The sequence below is a fragment of the Xenopus laevis genome, chromosome 6L (genome assembly GCF_017654675.1).
Source record: "Xenopus laevis strain J_2021 chromosome 6L, Xenopus_laevis_v10.1, whole genome shotgun sequence".
NCBI lineage: Eukaryota > Metazoa > Chordata > Amphibia > Anura > Pipidae > Xenopus > Xenopus laevis.
The window spans coordinates 55,357,119-55,372,498 of NC_054381.1; the positions used below are offsets into that span (position 1 = coordinate 55,357,119).

Consider the following 15,380-nt stretch of genomic DNA (forward strand, 5'->3'; position numbering starts at 1 on the left):
TCCAATGTTTCCAAAAGGTGAAAGCATTCATCTGATTCTGCTGGTCCTACACATAAGAAATCGTCAAGGTAGTGCACCACTTCCTGACAATTAGTTCGTTTTCGCACTACCCATTCCAAAAATGTACTAAACTTTTCAAAATAAGAACAGGAAATGGAACAGCCCATTGGCAGGCACAAGTCAACATAGATTCCCCCTGCAAATGCACAACCCAGGAGGTGATGGCAATCCGGGTGGATGGGTAACAAACGAAACGCGGACTCCACGTCTGCCTTTGCCATGAGCGCCCCCTTTCCTGCTGCTTTAACTAGGATTGTAGCCTGATCAAAAGATGTGTACAAAACTGAGCACAACTCTGGGCCAATATCATCGTTTACCGAACCCCCATGTGGGTAGGATAAATGGTGAATCAGCATAAACTTCCCCAGCTCCTTTTTGGGGACGACCCCCCAAGGGAGATACCCTTAGATTAGCAATAGGCAGGGATGTAAAAGGGCCAGCCATCCTGCCCTTCTCCACCTCCACCTGTAGTTTGTGTTGTACTACTTCTGGATTTTGGGCCACTGATTTCAAATTGTCATGTATCTGCCCCCCTTCCCTTGGTGTGAATGGAATTCTAAACCCTGACCTAAAACCTTCTCTTAAAAGCTCTTTATCATCCCTCCTACTGTACTTTTCTAACCAAGGCAACATCGCTTCGAGCTTCACTGGTGTCCATCCCTTTGGCAGCCTCTCAAGGCTTCCCACCTGCCCCTCTGTCCTTCTTGAAACATCAAGAATAGGGGTGGATACACCCACACCCAGAACACTCATGCTTGTACTTGCACGGTGTGCCCCACTTACACTGGCCGTCGTTAAACTGCCAGCAGTAGCCAAGTTTAAACGCCGATGGAGCTCCTTGTTGGGCCCCACCGGCACTCCGCTGAAAGGGCGACACTTTCTGCGCCATCATCAATTTCAACCACAGGGGCATGTCCATCTGATCCCATCGCATTCCTGGGTTCGCTGCTAACCGTTGCCTAAACTGCTCATCATAGCGCCACCAGGCCAAACCACCATAAAGGCTTCCCAGATGCTATCCGCGTAGCAAAATAGTGCAGAGCAACGCTCCAGATGCTTCTCACCTTTAAGGCTAGCCAAAAAACAAAAGGCTCTGAGCCAATTGCCAAAAGTTTTTGGTATCTTTCTATACCTCTTACTCCTTTCCTCTTCTTCTTTTTTCTCATCCTTCTTTTCCCTCTCCTTAATTTCAACTACCTCCTCAAGGGGGAGCAGGGAAAAAATCTAAAAAAATTCCCCTTTGGCTATTTTCTCTTTTACCTCCGCTTTGACATGCACCCCCAATGGGCCTGTAAATGAGACATACAAGCACTGTCTGGCTACATCAGGGATACCCCCGGTCAACGCCTGCTGTTCCGCCGGCATCTGAGATGTCTCCCTATCTTGTTGGGTCTGACCCACATTTGGCTCTTTAGTGGACTGGTCACTTACCCCTTTTGACAAACCTGTGGCCCCTTGGGTTATCGGGGTCCCTGCTGGGTCCTTCTCTCCTACCCAGACTGCTGCTACTCCTGCCCGCGCTCCTCCCACAGCTCCAATAGTTGTTTTAAACCTGCCCTTCTCTGCCCGTTTCTTCAAGCTTTTTTTGCGCTTCTGCGCAAGCGAGCGAACTTCACGCATGCGCACTATATTGCAAATGCGCGTATGTGAAAGCGAGCAAAAATTTGTGTAAATTTGCGCATGCAAGTGTAAATTTGCGCATGCGCACACCCAACAGGCGCCGCGACTGCCCGGCCTGCCTAGGGCGCCTGCCCAGCGTAGCCCAGCACTGCTCTCCCTGGCCGAGTGGGTTGATCTACCCCGCATGCTCTCTCTCCTCCAGCTTACTCTACTGCTTGACCTGCTCCTGTACCGGCTGTCTCTGGCCCTGCTGCGGCACCTAGCAGGACTGTCCCAGGTCCTGTTACTCCTTTCCAATGATCTGTCTCCAATCCTGCCATGTCTCCCAGAGCTGCTACCATACCTAACAGGCGTAGCTCGACCCTGCCCGCTGCGACCTGGTCTTAATGAGGGTCCTGACTTGGGAGAGCCACATCTGTGCCTGCTCTGATCTCTATCCCTCCTGGAGCTGCGTCCCTCCTTGAGAGGCCGTAATGCTGCCTGGGGGAGCCCTTCCCCAATTGGGTCTTGGCTTCCGGACTCCCTCCTAGCCTGTGCTGGTTCACTTAAAGTTGTAGTGCCAGGACTGCATCTCTCTGCCTCTGCATTCCTAATCTGTGACTCCCTGGCTCTGTCTCTCCTGGAGCTGGCAGCCCTCCTCATGGGCCCACGCTGCAGCACGGGGGAGCCCCTCCTCCTATCTGAACCCTGGCTTGCCTCTTCCCTCCTAGCCAGCTCTGAGTCACTAGACCTCGAGATACCGAGGCTGCGTAAATGGGCCCTTGCGCCTTTCCGGTGAGCCTGTCTGCCTCTCACCCTACTGAACACATGGCCGTTGCGGAACCCCCTAGCCTGCTACTGGAGGCCCGGATTCCACCTGGCCCCAGACACTGCTGCATGAGTCCCCCCTGCCTCTCCCGCCCCTTCTGCTGTCTCCCTCACTTGCCTGTCTCTCCTGGCTGAGATGTTTTCCCAGGTTGATGGGCTGGGCCATGCCTTGGACTCAGAGGCGCAGGAGGTTTGATGCGCCGATGTGGCCTCCCAGTTCCCGCTGCTCCCACCGGTTCTGGATTGTTGGTGCTGCTGCCTCGGTCATTCCTAGCAGCAGTAGGTGCTGATTCCTCAGCCTTCCACCTTCACTCCCTGCCAGTACCTCCCGAACCCCACTGCGCATCCATTCTGCTGTCTCTGCTTTGAGGTAAGATGGCTGCCCCTCACCTTGACCCCACCTTATTATACCCTCTGGCGCTCCACCTCCTTTTGCCCTGTCTCAAAACTAAAATCCACCAAGCTACCATGGGGCCTTATTCATCCTCCCAGTCATGGCCCTGCCTCTTAACCCTTCGGCCTCGCTTCCCAGGGCCCCCTAAAACATATAATCCTGACACAGACCTTAACAAACAAACTAATAAAAGGGGTGACATTTTTATCCTAGATAGGAAATACTACTGAGCTGGGACTACTGCCTACAAGAAACTTCCTAGTGACCCCATCGTAGCATACAAACCTAACCTTGATTCCCCTGTTCAATTTGGTTGTGACACAGGGTGGATAGATACCTCTGCTTGTGACTTGTGAAAAGCCCCAAATCACTTCCTATTCATTTCAGTGACAATCACAGCTCAGCCAATATATGTTAAAAGTGTATGGAAATGCTGATTTCCATGGTTTTAAAGACCAGGTTCCTGACCTGTGAATGCCCAGAGCAGCTCCAGGTGATTACCATTGATATATAAATTGATTTCAGATATATTGAAATGAAATATAATCATGGGTAAGTAAATGGCTTCTTTGCAGTGAATATCAGTTGGATACTTGATACCTATAGGGAACCCCACTTTGGGTCTAACATCAAGGCCCCTTGAGATCATAAGAACGTTCCAGATATAAGAAAACGCTGCTGTATCAGTCCATGTCATGATTTCAAGCAGAAAATGATAATACTTAATGTACAGATGTTACTCAATAAATACTTCAGCACCCTTCACATGCGTCAGCTTTATCTTTTATACCAAACACCCTTACTGTCATAGATTGGTTTTGCTTTCGTCACATTTTCCATTTATGTAATTAATTAAATAAAATCAACACACCAGGGAACATTGCTACCATGTTGCCTAAAAACATGGCCTGCGGGATATGAGAGATGCAACACCCACAATAAATGATGAGCTTTTTTAGCTTTGTATGGGCAGAGCCTTACAATCCCACACATATAGTGAGATGGTTGCACCACAATGTTCAGTAATATCTGAATTTAAATGCAGGTGCCTGGCCAGTGCCGGGCCAAGCCGACTGGGTGCCCTAGGCCCACCTCTCCGTGCATGTGTGAGTGCATACATGCACAGATCGACAGAGACTAGTTTAGTCTGTGATGGGAACTCGTGTGTTTGTGAGGACCAGCCCAATTTGGCACGATTGATCCAACCAACCAGTTGTTTTTCTGGAATCCCTTATAACTGGATGTACATTTTATTTCCATTATTTACTTTATGAAATGATTCCTGAGACTTAAGTGACGGCTTCATACCATTTGGGCATCTGCTCAGTATATCTACCCCGAGGGTAATCCCTAACTCTCAGCAAGTGCATCAAAGAAAGTGTGGCTTGAAAACAGCCTGTGATTAAGCCATACAGGCCAAAAGCATTTGAGTCTGAGCAGTAAAGTGTTGGGCCGTATTTAGTGATTCCCTGCTGCTTTATCACTGTGATATCATGTCTCCCCAAGATACAGCTTCTGGGCCAAGGCACCCCATCCTCTGTGTGGATCTGGTGAAAGTCACCCTTTTTATCATTTAGAGAAATGTAAATGTATTATCTTCTGCTTATAAAATACCTTCAATATGGAATTATTAAAAGTTTCATTGTCAAGTGCAAAATTAATTTATATGCACAGCATGTGGAACGTTAATATAACACCAGGGCCAGTATTGCACTTTTTACTGCCAAGGAGGCAGCACCCACGTTCCCCCTCCAATTCTCTTCCCAGGTATCTGTCCTCTTGCAGACATGTGCAGAAAGGTGGGGGTTACAGGTATGGGACCCGTTATCGGAAACCTGTTATGCAGAAAGCTCCAAATTACAGAAAGACGTTCTCCCATAGGGGACGTTTTTTATCAAAAAGTGAAGTTAGAGATTGCCACAGTGAAATTCCGCCACTCTCCATTCATTTCTATGGGATTTTTTAAAAGCGTATTTATCAGACGAAAAATGCCTCCCAGGGTTCACCAACCTATGGGTGATAGTGGATCTTCCACATCTTTACATCTAGGGAAACTAGTGGGTATGTTTGATTTTACGTTAACCATTTTGTTCAAGTTGTTATTATTGATTTCAAAATAAAAGGAAACAAATCTCCAGCACCTATTACTTAGGTGTAGTGATGTATGTAGATATTTAAATATCACCACCTAATCCTAATAGATTCTAGACTTTCACTAAATACCTTTTTTCTTATATCTATTCAGAGCTGTGTTGGGGAAAAAATGGACCTTCGAGAGTTTTATATAAAACACTGTTTTATTGAATATGTACACATATTTAACTTCTAACAACACGAGTGACTCATTGCAAATGTGAAACCATCTGTTTATTCGTGCTGGATTTCGAATTAAAAAAAAAAATATTTATCAGCGGGTGAAAGTTCATCCCTTGATAAATAGGCCTTTCAAAATCCAAAAGAAAAGAATGCAGAGTGAAAGAATTTCACTCTAGTGATCTCTAACATTACTCTTTGATAAATATACCCCATAGATTCCATTTATGCAAAAATATAAATTTTTATAAATTACTTTTATAAAAACTAATATCAAAGGCTATTGTGATACTAAGCTCTATAGTTAGTATAGGTATGGGTATATAGAATTTAATTAAAAGTAGAGAGGGGTGTATGTATGGATGCTGGGTTTTCATTTGGAGGGGTTGAACTTGATGGACTTTGTCTTTTTTCAACCCAATTTAACTATGTAACTATTTAACTATGTAACTATGTAACTTCGCTGTAATCATAAAATTGTACCATAGACTTGCTCCCAACTAAGATATGAGTAATCTTTAATGGGGGCAAAACAATCCTATTGTGTTTATAATGTTTAAATGATTTTCTAGTAGACTTAAGGCACGGAGATCCAAATTATGGAAAGATGTGTTATCCAGAAACCCCCAGGTCCCGAGCATTCTGGATAACAGGTCCCATACCTGTACTAGTGTACAGAGTGCTCCTGCCAAGCTAATGAACTATACTAATAAAGCTAATAAATTACACTTACAATTGTAAGACTGAGCCACAGTACACTATAAATCAAACACTGATATAGGAAATCATGTTTGTTAGCAAATATTAAAGTTAAATAGGTTATCCTTTAAATGCTTTTTGGGGTTAAAAATCCACCATATAATACAGTCATTATTTTGGGGGTTATTTACTGTTATTTTCATGTTTCTCTTCCAGGTGTGGTTTCTGCTACATGGAACTGGAGAATATCCCGGCTGGTGTCTATAACATTATAACTACTACATTTCTGCCTGCCCAGGAGGGACCCTTCTTTTTAGACTTCAACACCGCATTAGCTATTAAGGTGACCCAACTCCAGTGACCCGGAATTAAAATCCGTTCTTCCAAGTGACAAAGATTTGCAAGCAGATTCCCAGTTCAAAGAGGCATGAAAGATCCTGCATTTCCCTGATGTGACATTGTGCATCTCCAGTACGGCTCACAGTCTTGCTAGCCACGGAGCAGACTACAAGTCTCGGGGGAGGGGCGGCCATGACCCTGCTTCATTGCGAGTAGTACTGGGCACAGATGATGTCAGAAGGGGAGGAGGAGTTTCGAGTGGGCGGAGCTATGGAGGGCATTTTGAGGCGAGGAGAGCAAGAGGGGACACCATTTTAGGACATCGCGCAGGAGGAGAAGTACACAGCAATGGCAGAGCTGGACGACCTGTTGGCGAAACTACGGACCGAGGCGCAGAAGAGGGGAGATGACTGGCTGCGACAGCTGATACCGCAGACGGACGCTGACCCGGCGCCAGCCATACCGAGGCGGTCGCGGAGAGCACGGGCCCCTAGCAGACTTAGTCCGTCGCCAGCCGGTAAGAAGAGCCGTGAGGTGGAACGTGGGCGCAGCATGGCGGCAGAGGCCAGGGTCGGAAGCAGCGGCGGGAGAAGACAGAGGTCCCCATCACCACAGCCGAGTACCTCAGCAGCTCCGGCTGAGTTGAGGCAGGGCAGGAGGCGGCAGGCACAGACAGTGGCGGGAAGGAGCAGCAGCATGGCGGGCAGCCCAAGGAGGGGAAGTCAGAGGAGCGGAATGACCGCTGGAGCCAGGGTCAGCCAAGCGGAGCAGGCAAGTGAGCGGGGGAGACTGACAGGTCCCGGAGCGCAGTGGGGAAGGCGGGAGAGAGAGGATGCGGCGGGCCCCTGTGAAGGGGTCAGCGCTGTGGGGGCAAGTTTTGTTCGGCGCCCCAGAGAGAGCGCAGTGTGGCGCGAAGAGAATGTGCTGCCTGTTGGGGGGAACAGTGACACTTCTGCGGGAACCCTGAGAGGGGGGGCCTTGGGGGGAAGAGCAGGGAGAGACATGCAGAACACTGAACAAGGGGACATTAGAGTTGCAGCTGGCACACAGGAGGCCCGGTTTTGGGCTAGTGAGACAGCGGTGGGAGGGGAGGCCACAACCATGCTGAGGGGTACGGCAGATACGGATGGGCCCTCTTCACTTGTTTCATTGCAGGTCCCAGGACATGGCAGCACAACTATACAGGATGGAGAGGGGACAAGACGTGAAGAACAACCGACTACAAGTAATGTGCCAGGTACTGATCAGACAGCTACTAATACAATTGCATTGAATATACAGCAAGAAAAAGGGCCAGGGAGTGGGGAACAGACTGGTCCTGCGGAGTCATTTTTTGAGTGTCTGCGACAGATTTTTTCCCAGTGGCAAAAAGGGCAAGGTGGGGTGGAAACTGGGGTGCTAGGAGGGAACAAGGTGGCGCCCGAGTTAGGAAAAGATGGGCAGACGGCCGCTACAAGGGTGACAGATGCGGCAAGCTCTATATCATCATTAGTTGGGCAAGGGGAGGCAAGCAGTGGTGAAAAGAGCAAGGAGAAAAAATTGCCACTGTCAGATTCTGCAAAAGGTAGCACATATGTTTGCTACGAGGGCCCATTGGGGGCTCACCTTAAACAGGAGATAAAAGAAAAAATTTGGAAGAGGGAGTATGTTGACATTTTTACGCTGTTGCCTCTGGAACGCTTTGGAATAGACCGATACGAGAAAGGGAAGGAACATAGGAAGGAGGAGGATGAGGAGAGACGTAGATTTAGGCTGATTCCCAGAACATTCGGGAATTGGCTGCAAGCTTTTTCTATATTGGCCAGTGTTATAGGGGAAAAGCACCCGGAGGTGTGTTCTGCGTTATTTTGTTATTTGGACGGGATTTGGGAGGCGCACCGAGTGTATGGCGGTTACGCGTGGCTTCGCTACGATGAACAGTTTCGTCAACGTATAGCGGTTCGGGCGGACCTTAATTGGGATCATAGGGATATTGGGCTTTGGATGCGTTTAATGAACAATAAAGGGTACCAAGGGTATACAGGAGCAGTGGGGGGTTCAAGTCAGCCCTTTCCCAGTGGCTCCGGCGGACACAGCTCTACTCCGGCCGGGGCACACAAAAAAGGAGTATGTTGGCTGTTTAATGACAGCCAATGTAAGTGGGGAGCGTCATGCAGATTCAGGCATGAATGTTCATGGTGTGGGGGGAATCACCCTGTCAGCAGATGTTTTAAAAAATCAAAGGGAGCTGGGAGCAGAGCGAAAGAGGGTTTTGGAAAAGGGGGTGACTCCGGTGAACCTCGGGGCGATGCTTCCATGGTTAAATAAATACCCTAAAAAAGAGAAGGCCTTGCTGTTAAAAGAGGGGTTCCAGTGGGGTTTTCGAATACCAGAAAGAGAAAGGGGTGCGGGGGTTGTTTCGCTCAGAAATTTACGCTCAGCAATGGCGGACCCGGATTTGGTTCTTACAAAGTTACACAAGGAATTGTCATTGGGTAGGATGGCCGGCCCGTTTGAAGAACCACCATTGGCGGGGTTGAGAGTATCCCCATTGGGCTTGGTGCCCAAAAAAGAGCCAGGAAAATTCAGGCTAATCCACCATTTATCACACCCAAGGGGCGATTCAGTGAACGATGCAATTGACAGTGAACTGGCAAAAGTTTGTTATACATCATTCGATGAAGCAGTGTGATTGGTTAGAGAGGCGGGCAGGGGCGCTTTGATGGCAAAAGCCGACATTGAGTCGGCATTCAGACTCCTGCCGGTTCATCGTGAGTCGCTTCATTTACTGGGTTGTTTTTTCGCTGGAGGTTACTATGTGGATAGGAGCTTACCAATGGGCTGTTCAATTTCTTGCTCATATTTTGAGGCTTTCAGCACTTTTTTGGAATGGGTGGTACGACAGAGGGCTGGAGTGGATGCGATAATTCACTATTTGGACGATTTTCTTTGCGTGGGCCCCGGGAATTCGACTCTCTGTGCGATATTGCTACAGACGCTACAAGAAGTTACGGCCGAATTTGGGGTGCCATTAGCACAAGAAAAAACTGAAGGCCCAGACACTTGCCTGAGATTTTTGGGCATAGAGATAGACAGTATTCGACAGGAGTGCAGGATTCCAAAAGACAAGATAGAGGGGCTTACAGAGGAGGTGAAATATGCGCGGGTAGCAAGGAAGCTGACCTTGAGGCAACTGCAGTCCCTTTTGGGAAAATTGAATTTTACCTGCAGAGTAATCCCTATGGGCAGGGTTTTTTCGAGAGGCCTGTCGTTGGCTACGGCAGGAGTACAGCAACCTCACCATTTTATTCGCCTTAACAAAGGCCACAAGGCTGATTTAGAGGTTTGGTTGACATTCTTACAGGAATACAATGGGCGGTCCTATTGGTTGTCTGATCCTAAATCCAACAGGGAGTTGGATCTGTTCACGGATGCATCCGGAGCACTGGGCTTTGGGGCATATTTTAAGGGCGCCTGGTGCGCTGCACCGTGGCCACCACATTGGGTATCAGCTCGATTGACAGTGAATTTAACCCTGTTGGAGTTGTTTCCTATCGTAGTGGCAGTGGAAATTTGGGGGCGGCAATTGGCCAACAACTCAGTGGTATTTCACTCAGACAATATGTCCACTGTTATGGCGATAAATAACTTGACATCAGGATCGCGCCCAGTGCTGGGGCTACTGAGACATTTGGTTCTGCGTTGCCTTCAGCTTAATATTGCCTTTAGAGCAAGACATGTACCGGGATGTGATAACAATGTTGCTGATGCGTTATCTCGTTTTCAGTGGGACAAGTTTCGGGAGCTGGTGCCAGAAGCGGACATCCAGGGAACACCTTGCCCGGACCTCGTTTGGCATCTAGTATAATAGGTATGCTGGACTTGGTGGAACGGTCAGTGGTGCCATCCACGTGGGCAAGATACAAAAAGACTTGGGAAGAGTGGTTTCGTTTGGAGACAGAATTGGGGATGGAAGGAGAGGAAGTGGATAGAATGGGGCTGATGGCATGGATGTTGGTCACAGATTTTGAAAAAAGAGTATCTGTGGCTGGGATTGGAAAAAAGATGGCGGCACTAACTTTTTTGTTCAAGTTAATGGGTTGGAGGGACATAACAAAAGAATTTGTAGTTAAACAAGCCATTAAAGGTTACGGAAGGGAAAAAGTCACGGTGGACCGCAGGCGCCCCATAACCCTGAATATTTTAGAAGGGTTGTTTGAAGTTTTGAAAAATGTGGTTAGGTCATCGTTTGAGGCAAGCTTGTTCCGGGTGGCATTCTCATGGGCATTCTTTGGCGCTTTCAGAATTGGGGAGTTGGTCAGCAATAATAGATCCGCAGGGGGGGGAGTGAGGTATGAGGATGTGCAAGCCCACGCACAGGGACTGACAATACAAATAAGGAATTCTAAGACAGATAAAAATGGAAAAGGGTTGCGGGTCCAATTGATGGAGGTAGGGGGATGTAGCACTTGCCCAATTCGGTGTTTTCAGGAATACGTATCTAGGAGGCCTCATTGGGGAGCCATTCCTTTAGGATTGGGGCGGCGACGGAAGCGGCCAGGTGGGGCTTGGGGGAAGATACGATTCGGAGAATCGGCAGATGGGAGTCCAATCGATTCAAGCTGTATGTTAGACCGGGGAGGATTGAAGTTTAACTAGTTACGACGGTTTTTTAATTACGTTACAATGTTTTTTCCTTCGTTGCAGGGCATTTGCAGTGCAAAATTTGGCTGCTGGGACACTCATTCATCCGTCGGGCAGCAGACAGGGCAAAGATTCGTCCAGGGGGGCAGCAGATGGGTTTCTTGGAGGAGCAGGCAAAGGTGAAGTGGATGGGGGTTGGAGGCCTGTGTTGGTCGGAGTTAGTTCCAATGGCCATAAGGGAGGCAGAATTGACAGGGCCCCCGAACATCATGCTGTTACATGCGGGGGGCAATGATTTGGCAAAAACCCCCATGAAACAGCTAATAAAAGATATCAAGAGGGATTTCATCAGGTTTTGGGAGCTTTTTCCTGGATGTTGCTTGATCTGGTCTGAAATACTTCCGAGAAAAAATTGGAGGGGAGCAAGGTCACAGGTAGCGGTGGATAGGGCAAGAATAAAGACGAATAAGGCAGTTTCAAAGTTCGTCCAAGCGCAAGGGGGGATTGTGATCAGGCATAGCGACTTCGATAATCAGAGTTTTTTTTGGGGTGAGGATGGGGTCCACTTGAATGAGAATGGTTCAGATTTGTTTAATTTCAACATAGGGGAATCACTCAAATTTGCTTGGAAGGTGTGGAGGTGCTTGCAGCATTGAAGGTTTACAATGCTGCATGCTGTGGCGGAGTTCTTGTCAGTCTGCTGGGGGTGAGAGCGGGGGGCCAGAAAATATCAGGTGCTGGCCAAGGGCTTAACCCCTAAGGTGGGTGGCCCGAGTTGGTGGATTGGTGGTAACCATGGCAACAGATGGGATGGGGACCTTGGAAGTGAGTGGAGTCCCAGAGTAAATGGGGAGTATGGTTCTCTGAGCTAAGGGGTTGCGGCTAGAGAATATCAAGGGCCATGGGCGAAGAAAGGCAGGCTGACAGGGGGCTCTATAGGTCAGTTACCGGTATATATATATATATGTATTTGAGAGGTATGTATACCGTATGTTGTGATTCATAAGTGTATGAACTTGAAAAAGAGTTATGTATTGTTATGACTGTTATTATTATTAAAATGTTACAAGGGCTATTATTGCTTATTGCAAATATTACATATACATGAATTTGTTGTTCTTGTGTTATAATGCTGGGAGATCAATAAAAGCTGTGGCCAGTACAATTCCAATGAAGCAGGCGTCAAGTGTGTTTTATTGATGAAAAGGAGCATGAGGTAAGGGATGCATGGGTCATGTACAATCAGAATCTTCAAGGGAGTTGGGTACCACAGACAGCCCAAATGTAACTTGTACTTGAATCTTGTTTCAAAGGATAGTGCTATAAAAAATATTTTTTCAACACCGTATACGTATAGTGTTTGTTTTTTCACGTACTGTATATATGTGTATATCTATATATCACCTTGTAGCAATAGGAACCCCCTGAGAAACTGAAACAAGAATCTGCTTTAATAAATGTGTCAGTTCATTAAAATCATCATGATGTTTGGAATATCCGGGGAGAGCAATTTTAGTAGCTTAAAACAGAAAAAACATCTCAAATCTTTATTATATAGACTATGGGGGCGAGTGCAGAGGATTTCTTCTATTTGCCAAGATAAGGAATTAGTTGGGCTTGAGATGTTGGCAGTTTTGAAGAAGAGGAATGGCAGCCTAACGTAGCAGATAAGCAAATAGAATTCCTGGGGGATGCCCCCCATTGGTTTTTACCTTTCCTTCTCCCTAAACAGTTGACAGCAATTCTGTTCACTTCAGGCAAGGGAGGGGTTAATTGAGTTTGCCCGTCTAAAGGGGCAGAGAAATGGTGCAAGCCGGAGGCAATGTATAATGATTTGCTCTCAGTTTGTGGATACATTCATATCTACATCAAAAATAGGTAGTTCTATTATTCTTATTTATGCAGCTTTTCTACATAAGCCCAACTGAATGATTTCATGCTCCCCATTTTCCCATCTGTCTGTCAGCATAACAACATTATAGATTTTTGAAAGATTTTTTTTAAGGAAAGGTTTTTAAGAATTCCAAATAATACAAAACAGACATCTTGTAACTTGCATGAAACACTCTTTATTTGGCTGCAGAAACACACAAGCTGTGAAATGAACACAAAGACAGCAGCAGTGGGAGTCACCATATTCCAATTATACTAAATTCCCCTAGAGTTATTAATTAGTAGTGGAAAAATCATTCAGTTATTGAGTAATGAATTAATTGTGGAAAACATCATTCAGTTTACGAGTTATTATTTAGTAGTGGAAACATTGTTATGTGTTATTAGTGGTTGAAACATCATTCAGTTAACGAGTTAATAATTAGTAGTGAAAAACATAATTTACTTATCGAGTTATTAATTAGTAGTGCAAAAATTAAGGTAACAGGTTAATAATTAGTGGAAACATCATTCAGTTAACAAGTTATTAATTAGTAGCAGACACTTAATTACGTTAACAAGTTATTAATTAGTTGTGGAAACACAATTCAGTTAACGAGTAATTAATAGTAGTGAATGATACAGTGAATGAGTTATTAATTAGTAGTGGAAACATTCAGTTAACAATGTATTAATTAGTAGTCAAAACATTTTTATGGGTTATTAGTGGTTGAAACATCATTCAGTTAACGAGTTATTAATTAGTGGAAACATCATTCAGTTATCGAGTTATTAATTAGTAGTGCAAACACCATTAAGTTAAGTTATTTAGTGAAAACATCATTCAGTTAACAATTTATTAATTAGTAGTGGAAACGTTGTTCAGTTAATGAGTTATTAATTAGTGGAAATCAAATTTAAGTTAAGAAGTCTTTAATTAGAAGTGGAAACATCATTCAATTAATTATTAATTCGTATTTATCGCATCATTCAGTTAACAAGTTATTAATTAGTAGTCAAAATTTTTTATTGCTTATTAGTGGCGAAACATCATTAAGATAACGAGTTATAAATTAGTAGTGAAAAACATCATTCAGTTCTTGCATTATTAATTAGTAGGGCAAACATCATTCAGTTAATGAGTTATTAATTAGTTGTGGAAAACATCAATCCGTTAACGAGCTATAAATAAGTTAATAATTAATAGTGTAAACACCATTCAATTAATGAGATATTAATTTGTTGTGGAAACATCATTCAGTTAATTAGTTATTAATTAGCAGACAATTAAGATAACGCATTATTAATTAGTAGTGCAAACATCATTCAGTTAATGAGTTATTTATTCGTAGCGGAAACATCATTCAGTTTACAAGTTATTAAATTAGTAGTGAAAAACAATTGATTTATCGAGTTATTAAATACCAGTGCAAACATCATTCAGTAAACAAGTTATTAATTAGTTGTGGAAAACATCATTCAGTTAACAAGTTAATTAGTAGTGCAAGCATCATTAAGTAAACAAATTAATAATTAGTGGAAACATCATTCAGTTAAAGAGTTGTTAATTAGTAGTGTAAACATCATTCAGTTAACGAGTGAATTAGAAGTGCAAACATTCAGTTAACGAGTTACTAATTAGTGATAGACACTTAATTACAAGTTATTAATAAGTTGTGGAAACATAATTCAGTTAACGACGTCTTAAATAGTAGAAAACATCATTCTGTTAACGAGTTTTTAATTAGTAGTGGAAACATCATTCAGTTATTGAGTTATAAATTAGTAGTGGAAACATTCAGTTAACGAGTTATTACTTAATAGTGAAAAACATTTACTTATTGCGTTATTAATTAGAAGTGCAAACATCTTTAAGTTAACAAGCTAATAATTAGTGGAAACATCATTCAGTTAATGAGTTGTTAATTAGTAGTGCAAACAATATTCAGTTAACAAGTTATTAATTAGTAGTGGAAACGTCATTCAGTTAATAAGTTAATTAGTTGTGCAAACATTAAGTTAACGAGTTATTAATTAGTAGTAGACAATTAAGTTAACAAGTTATTAATTAGTTGTGGCAACATGATTCAGTTAACGAGTTATTAATTAATAGTGGAAACATCATTCAGTTATTGAATTATTAATTTGTAGCGGAAACATCATTCACTTTACAAGTTATTAAATAGTAGTGGAAAAAAATCAGTTAACAAGTTATTAATTAGTAGTCGAAACATTGATATGGGTTATTAGTGGTCGAAACATCCTTCAGTTAACGATTTTTTAATTAGTAGTGAAAAACATCATTCTTTTATCAAGTTATTTATTAGCAGTGCAAACATTCAGTTAATGAGTTATTAATTAGTTGTGGAAAACATCATTCAGTTAAAAAGTTATTAATTAGTAGTGGAAACATTCAGTTAACGAGTTATTAATTAGTAGTAGATAATATGGTTAACGAGTTTTTAATTAGTACTGCAAACATCATTTAGTTAACGAGTTATTAATTGGTAGTGGAAAACATCATTCAGTTAACGAGTTATTAATTAGTAGTGAAAAGATTAAGTTAACGAGTTATTAATTAGTACTGCAAACATCATTCAGTTAACGAGTAGTTAATAGTTGGTAGTGGAAAAGATCTTTCACTTAACAAGTT

At 43.9% G+C, this 15,380-nt stretch overlaps 1 protein-coding gene and 1 long non-coding RNA gene across 2 annotated transcripts in view; one reads left to right on the plus strand and one right to left on the minus strand.

Moving 5' to 3' along the window:
- The window catches only part of LOC121394618, a 123,836-nt gene that overhangs the window by 4,647 nt on the left and 103,809 nt on the right, over window positions 1-15,380 (minus strand). The gene's annotated exons all lie outside the window — the stretch shown is intronic.
- On the plus strand, window positions 6,383-12,030 carry LOC121394617. Its single transcript, XM_041566055.1, has 2 exons — window positions 6,383-10,082; window positions 10,919-12,030. Exon 1 carries the CDS (start codon window positions 6,581-6,583, stop codon window positions 8,537-8,539), a length of 1,959 nt encoding a protein of 652 aa, XP_041421989.1. The 5' UTR covers window positions 6,383-6,580; the 3' UTR covers window positions 8,540-10,082; window positions 10,919-12,030.